Genomic DNA, 8,017 nt, shown 5'->3' on the forward strand with positions numbered 1-8,017 from the left:
GGTTTTACCAAAATGTTGTCTGCAATACAATTGCGTGTGTAAATTAAGTCAAGTTGGTTGCCTGATTTGTGCGTGCTTGTAGTGGTAAGGCATTTAAGATCAAATGAAGCAAGGAGTGAATGGAAGTCTGTAGCATAAGGCTTGATGAATGTTGAAGTCGCCAAAGACTAAAAGTGGACTGCCATCCTCCGGGAATGAGGACAGCAGCCCATCCAGCTCCTCTAGGAAGGTGCCTAGAATATGGCCAGGAGGGCGGTAAATTACCACAACCTGGAGTTTTATAGGAGCTGTTACAGTAATCGAATGAGATTCAAATGAGTTATAATTGCATAGGGGAGTGTGGGTTGAGTATTTCCAATTGTTAGAAATGAGAAGACCAGTACGCCCACCCCGGCCAACCTGAAGGGGGGTGTGAGAGAAAGAGAAATTGTTAGATAGAGCAGCTGGGGTTGCTGAGTCTTTTGGACGAATCCAGGTCTCAGTCAAGCCCAAGATGCTGAGTGTGGATTGTAAAAAAAAAAGCAGAAATGAAGTCTGCTTTGTTGACAGCTGACTGACAATTCCAGAGACCCACAGAGAAAGAAAGAGGTGCAGTAGAGGATGTAGACACAGGATGCAGGTTAGCACGATTGCGTTGCCGTCTGTGTGTGATGTTAGAGCGTTGTCGAGGGACAACCGGAATGTTTTGGAAACGCATGATAGAGGTGGAAAAGAGAGGACAGAAAAGGAGAGTGTGTAAAGGGAAGATAAACCTAATACTTAGGTGCGTTTCCGGTTTCGTTGCTCAGTGAAGTCGTGCAGGTTTTTTTCCAAAAAACGAAAAACGAGAATTCAGCTTAATTTTTTGTTTTTCGTTCAGGGGTAGAAAAATTTATAAACAGCTTGAATATTCGATCTCTACACTTGGGCGGGAATTACTTGGGCGGCAGTTTTTTTTTTTTTTCATTTTTCTACTTTCAATATTATATTAAAAAAACAAATGAACAAATGATATGAATGAATTATTTCTTTAAATTAACACGTTTCTCTAGTCCTTCTGTGTATTATTTAAATTCTGAATTTTTATCCAGGCCTCTTGGTGAAAGCAAATGCTGATTTATTTCTCCACTAAATCCAAACCTGTAATCATTGTGAAGTTATAAGTGATTAAAACTGTTCTTCAGTGCTCTTTTATTATGTGATGTGATTTATTCACGCATTCCAAAAAGAGCCATTTCCCGCATTTCTCTCACCACCTTCTTATTGCCTGTTTTCATTAAAATGTGGCCGTCTCCATGGTGTGTAGAGATAGGATGCAGGTTAGCTAGATTTCTTTGCCGTCTGCGTGTGACGTTAGAGCGTTGTCGAGAGACAACCGGAATGTTTTGGAAACGCATGATAGAGGTGGAAAAGAGAGGACAGAAAAGGAGAGTGTGTAAAGGGAAGATAAACCTAATACTTAGGTGCGTTTCCGGTTTCGTTGCTCAGTGAAGTCGTGCAGGTTTTTTTCCAAAAAACGAAAAACGAGAATTCAGCTTAATTTTTTGTTTTTCGTTCAGGGGTAGAAAAATTTATAAACAGCTTGAATATTCGATCTCTACACTTGGGCGGGAATTACTTGGGCGGCAGTTTTTTTTTTTTTTCATTTTTCTACTTTCAATATTATATTAAAAAAACAAATGAACAAATGATATGAATGAATTATTTCTTTAAATTAACACGTTTCTCTAGTCCTTCTGTGTATTATTTAAATTCTGAATTTTTATCCAGGCCTCTTGGTGAAAGCAAATGCTGATTTATTTCTCCACTAAATCCAAACCTGTAATCATTGTGAAGTTATAAGTGATTAAAACTGTTCTTCAGTGCTCTTTTATTATGTGATGTGATTTATTCACGCATTCCAAAAAGAGCCATTTCCCGCATTTCTCTCACCACCTTCTTATTGCCTGTTTTCATTAAAATGTGGCCGTCTCCATGGTGATTGTTGCCACGAAGGGCTAAAATAAATCACTGGTAATCACGCTGCAATCAGCAATGTTTGAATGAAAGGCGTGAAATTCAAAGTGCATATTAACGGAGGTATAAGGGAGTGGACGGAAAGCAATAAGCAGGCTCAAAATAATGCATTTTTCTTTTCTTCCCTATGATCATACTTAAAAGCGTTTACGCCCTTTCATGGGTGCACATAATTAACTTGTTAACGTAAAAAACAGGGGCATGTTGGTTGTGTTGTTCTTAAACAATTTCTTTTAAAATTGCAATATAGATTCTTGAATACTCCAGAGCTTTACATGACTTTGAAATGCACAACCAGTCAAATATATTTTAAAAGACTAACTGACCTTGACACACAGTCATGAGAATCTGCTGAGGTCCTCTCTGATGTCATTTCCTGTTTTATTTGTTAGTTTGTGTTTGTGTGTGTGTGTATGTGTGAGTGAGTTTTGTGTATGTGTTCTTGTTTTGTGTTCTTTGTTTTTATAGTGTTGTTTTGGTTTGTGTGTTGTGTTTTTTGTTGCTCTGTTGTATTTTTGTTGTTTTGCAGTGCTTTGTTTATTGTGTTTTTTTGTTTGGTTTTTTGTCTGTTTTATTTTGGTATTGTTGTTTTGATGTGTTTTGTGTGTTTTTGTTTTATTTTGTTGTTTCATGTTTTGTTTTGTTTTGTTCTATTGTATTTTTTGTATTGTGTTCTTGTGTGGTATTGTTGTTTTCTAGTGTGTTTTTGTTTTATTTTGTTGTTTCTTGTTGTAGTTTTTTTGTTCTTTTGTTTTATGTTGTGTTTTTGTTTCGGTTTGATTTTGTTTTTTGTTTTGTGTGTGCTGTTTTTTTGTTTTGTATTGTTGTTTTGATGTGTTTTGTGTTGATTTGTTTATTATTGTTTTGTTATATTGTATTTTTGTTGTGTATTTATTTATTTGTTTGTTCTTGTGTCATGTTGTTTTGTGGTGTTTTGTTTTATTTTTGTTGTTTCATGTTGAGTTTGGGCTTTTTGTTCTTTGTGTTTTATGTTGTTGTACTGGTATCGCTACAGGAACGCCCATTCACAATTTTGTATCACTCCACTTGTTCTAGCCGGGTATATGTTTTTTTTTAAATTATTCACTGAGCTAATCGTAGAGTACGTTAGTTAATATAAGAAGTTTGATTTTGTTTTTTGTTTTGTGTGTGCTGTTTTTTTGTTTTGTATTGTTGTTTTGATGTGTTTTGTGTTGATTTGTTTATTATTGTTTTGTTATATTGTATTTTTGTTGTGTATTTATTTATTTGTTTGTTCTTGTGTCATGTTGTTTTGTGGTGTTTTGTTTTATTTTTGTTGTTTCATGTTGAGTTTGGGCTTTTTGTTCTTTGTGTTTTATGTTGCTGTGTTTTTGTTTGTGTGTGTGTGTGTGTGATGTGTTATATGTTGTGCTGTTCTAGTTTTTAGTGTTCTGCTTTAGTTTGTTTCGTTTTGTTCCTTGTGTGTTTCTTAATGTTGGTTGAACCACTTTATATATATATATATATATATATATATGCAGTGAAGCAGTTTTGTTCAAATATTTTAAAAAAAATGTATTTTCATAAATTTTTATTCATGTATTTATTTTTATAAGGATTTCTTTTCAAGAATTACATTTAAATTTTTTCCTTCATTGTCCTATAAGAACAGATCTATTCTACTGACATTTTTTCACCCATACTCACCAAAAAACATCAAATTCAATTTAAATTCAGAAATGTCAAACTCATTATTAGAGTGGTGTATTTAAGCCAGTGCATATAATCAACGAATTGTATTTATGTATTTTTGTAAAAAATATAGTAGAGAGAAAAAAATATGTCATTGTCACTAACCCAAATGCTGTTTTGTGTCCATTTCTTTGTAGATCGATGAGATGCAGTGGCCCAACGGTGAGATGGAAATACCCAGCTCGGTCTGCAGTCTGCCCTGTAAGACGGGTCAACGCAAGAAGATGGTGAAAGGCATGCCGTGCTGCTGGCACTGCGAGCCCTGCGACGGCTACCAGTACCAGTATGACGAGACGTCCTGCAAACTCTGCACTTACAACATGCGTCCGAACGGCAACCGGACAGGGTGCCAGCCCATCCCGATCGTCAAGCTGGAGTGGCATTCACCCTGGGCTGTCATTCCTGTCTTCCTCGCTATGCTCGGCATCATTGCCACCATCTTTGTTATGGCGACGTTCATCCGCTACAATGACACCCCGATCGTACGAGCGTCTGGGAGGGAGCTCAGCTACGTTCTGCTGACAGGGATATTCTTGTGTTATATCATCACGTTTGTAATGATCGCCACTCCGGACATTGCCGTTTGCTCCTTCAGACGAATCTTCCTTGGGTTAGGAATGTGTATTAGCTATGCTGCGCTCCTCACTAAGACCAATCGAATTTACCGCATCTTCGAGGAAGGGAAGAAGTCGGTTTCTCCACCTAAACTGATCAGCCCGACGTCTCAGTTAGCCATCACCTCCAGCCTCATCTCCGTCCAGCTCTTAGGGGTCCTCATATGGTTCGGAGTGGATCCTCCGAACACCATAATCGATTACGACGAGCAGAAGACCATAAACCCCGACAAGGCCCGAGGGGTTCTCAAGTGTGACATTACGGACCTTCAAATCATTTGCTCTCTAGGATACAGCATCTTGCTGATGGTAACATGTACGGTTTACGCCATCAAGACGCGAGGCGTTCCGGAGAACTTCAACGAAGCCAAACCCATCGGCTTCACCATGTACACCACCTGCATTGTGTGGCTCGCCTTCATTCCCATTTTCTTTGGGACGGCACAATCTGCAGAAAAGGTAATGCTTGTTTTACAACGTGCATCGGTTTCAAGTACTTATGTGCCGTTGTCACTCATTGATTTTACTCGATATCTCACAGAGAATCGAAAATCTGTTTGTTTTTTTTGTTTTTTCTTTTTTTCGCCCTCATCTCATTCTAAACACAAAAGCTCGCATTTTGTCTGTGAAAGACAAAAATTTGAAATTTTGAAAAATGTTGCAGCTTTTCCATACAACGACAATGAAATGGCCCTGAAATGGTTGCTTCCCATTTGTGATAGTTATTTTGAGCAAGTTCTTTTATTTTTAGAGGAACATTGCAGTTGATCTAGTTCACAAATCAGATATGTTCACTAATATTAATTTGTATCAGTGATATTATATTCAGTTCCCTTTTATTTATTTATTTAATTGATTTTTATTTTAGTGTTCATGCTGAGGTAGCATTTCCTTTTCTGAGCTTGTTACATTAAAATAATAATAATAATAAATAAAAAATAAAACATGTAGTATTTGCTAATTACTCCCAAATTTGACAGAGATGTTGTAGGATTTGTGATCAGACATCAAATAAAATTATAATTTTTTTGTTTAGTTGTGTTTTGTTTTGTATTGTGTTTTTGTTTTGTATTGTGTTTTTGTTTTACATTGTTGTTTCATGTTGTTGTTTTTTTGTTTGTTTTTTGCATTATGTTTTTGTTTTCTTGTTTCATCTTCTGTTTTAGTTTCTTGCATGTTTCTGAATGTTGGTTGACCCACATGACAAAGTTTTTTTTTGTATTATGAATCACTTTCTGTGTGGGATTGAATCTTGCACAATAAAGTGAAGGAAAAATGAACTCCTGGAGCAGCATTAATACAGATATTTTACTTGTAGGCACTTTTTTCTTCAGGAAAACCTGATTTGTGTCTTTTTAGTCTAGGCAATTGAAAGCGTATTGGTCTAAGTGTCACCCCTTCTTTCATTTACTTTTGCCCTTTTTTGGGGCATGAATATTTTACTCGCTATAATTCCCTTCAAGGCAGCTAAGAGTCTAACCCTCCGCATGCATGGTTTTCCACTCAATTTCAAATCCATTTGCTGGCTGATGTTGCCGTAATGGCTCTATTTTGTAATACCTGTTTGCAAGCTGCAGGCAATCTAGACTCCGGCTTTTGTACCTCTAAGATCATCCATTTTTCATCCCTTCCTGAAGAAATGAAAAATTATATTTCATCACAGGGAGAGGGTTGCCATCTCGAGGAACGGAAGGGCAAATAGGTATTAATAGCACAGTTAATGATCAGAATCAATGTCCCACAACAATCTTTTAAAAGACATTTCATTAGCATAAGGACATTTGCTCATTATCTGCATATGAGACGAATGGCTCAGCTTTTTTCTCCTCAGTACCGGTACTGAAAAGCAATTACCTAAATAATAGAGCAAGCTGATTTGAGCATGTACTCACGGCAGATACCATGATGGGATCTGATACCAAAACATTTCTATATGTTAAGACCTTTTAATTATGTTTCTAAGAACACACAGGATGTTGTTTTATGCCTTGATAAACATGCTATGGAGCACAACAGTCAGCTTCTGGAAGTCCCATTCATTCGATCCAGAGAATGATTTTTAATCATTTTCAGTTTGTCAACAATGACAGCAATGCCAATCAAAGAAGTCAATTTTACCAAGGAAATCGTAAAACTAATTCATTGTAAATTCATTATAACATTCAGTATAAATAATGTTTGTATTCATTATTTTATATTCAAAATTAAAGGGATCATATGACAATGCTAAAAAAATAACATTATTTTGTGTATTTGGTGTAATGCAATGCTTTTACGCGGTTTTAAGGTTACCATGCCATGCATTATTGTTGCTCCTCTCTACAAAGCTCATCGTTCTGAAAAGCGAGGTGTGCTCTGATTGGCCAGCTTATCCAGTGCATTGTGACTGGCTGAATACCTCAGGTGTCTGACAGAAATGTCACGCCCCTTACCATATTTGGAAACACACAGCATCTCCATGACAAGGCGGTGGCGGCAACAATACTACAGCGAGAATAAAAGTTACGCCTTCTTTCTTTGCATAAACATTTGGGTGGTGTTATTCAAATCTTCCAACACAGTGATGTAGATTTGTGGGGGAGTGTTGAAATGAGGCATTTTAGAAAGGCGTGGACGAGTCTTAACTTTTAGAAAGAATATCTCTTTGGGTTTGCGACTTCAGTCTTTGCAACTTTACGGATCTTATATATGCACGAACAGCTTGTAACACTCCAAAGAGAAAGGAAAACTTGAAATCGCATCATATGACCCCTTTAATATTTTATTTATAATGTATATGTATTAATTTTATGTAGGCCTAACTATATTTTATATATTAAAATTTATAGTGCATCATAATAGCATCTGCTTTCACAACATACAATTTTTCTGAACATACGTATTATTTGAATTCATTTTATATCATTTCTATAGGAATTCTAATTGAAATAATTTATATTATCATATAATTTTTTTAACCTGGAAATGTATTTTAGAATATTGTATTTTATTATTAATGACTTTAAAAGTAGTAATTTTATTTGCAGTGTTTTTTGGAGTTAAATAGTTTGTTTAATGTAAACATTTTAAAATCCCTTTTTTATGTAATGATTCATCTCTGAGCTAGTTGGTTTGGCTCCGTTTTTATTATTTATTTATGTGTAAGCATAAAATGAATGAGAAAAAAACAAAAAGCTCTGGCGGAACCAAGGCCATGCTCACTGCAGCCGCATCAAACTCTCCTTGTCGCCACAACAATGAACCATTTCATTGCATTTTTCTTCATCTTTGTATTCACGACTCTCATTATGCTTAATCCCACGCGAGGATACGGCTTTTCAAATGCAAATGAAAGCAGGAAATCGTGCGCCGGAATCCGCGCGCGTTACGGAGACCCGTGACTATTACCTGAACCCGGCCGGAGGACACCGGAGATAATGTACAGTCCTGACAGGCAAACAGCAGCTCATTAGAGGGATGAAGCGGCCTCATCTGCGCCAGAGCCTACAGGCGTGTGAAAGCCTGACGTCAGCTGAGAGGAGCTGTGACACGCTGGCCTTTGCTGCTTGTCATTACTTACCTGGCGAGAGTCGCGCGGAATACAAATGAAGCTTCCGCTCTGACAGACACGCTGTGAACTGTGGGTTTACGCGCGCTTGTGTGAGCGCGGGAAAGCTGCGCGAAAGAGTCTTGAGTACAAAGCGAAGCGAGTTTTT

At 36.9% G+C, this 8,017-nt stretch overlaps 1 protein-coding gene across 1 annotated transcript in view; it reads left to right on the plus strand.

Annotated features, from left to right (window-relative positions):
• The window catches only part of grm7 (glutamate metabotropic receptor 7), a gene marked incomplete at its 3' end in the record, with an annotated part of 185,972 nt that extends 181,029 nt beyond the window's left edge, over positions 1 to 4,943 (plus strand). The window contains exon 8 of the mRNA XM_016574259.1: positions 3,846 to 4,943. Coding sequence (XP_016429745.1) covers positions 3,846 to 4,943 — 1,098 coding nt within the window. The remainder of the gene's footprint in view (positions 1 to 3,845) is intronic.
• Between the last annotated feature and the right edge of the window lie 3,074 nt (positions 4,944 to 8,017).

The sequence above is a fragment of the Sinocyclocheilus rhinocerous genome, unplaced genomic scaffold (genome assembly GCF_001515625.1).
Source record: "Sinocyclocheilus rhinocerous isolate Xijiao unplaced genomic scaffold, SAMN03320098_v1.1 scaffold1886, whole genome shotgun sequence".
NCBI lineage: Eukaryota > Metazoa > Chordata > Actinopteri > Cypriniformes > Cyprinidae > Sinocyclocheilus > Sinocyclocheilus rhinocerous.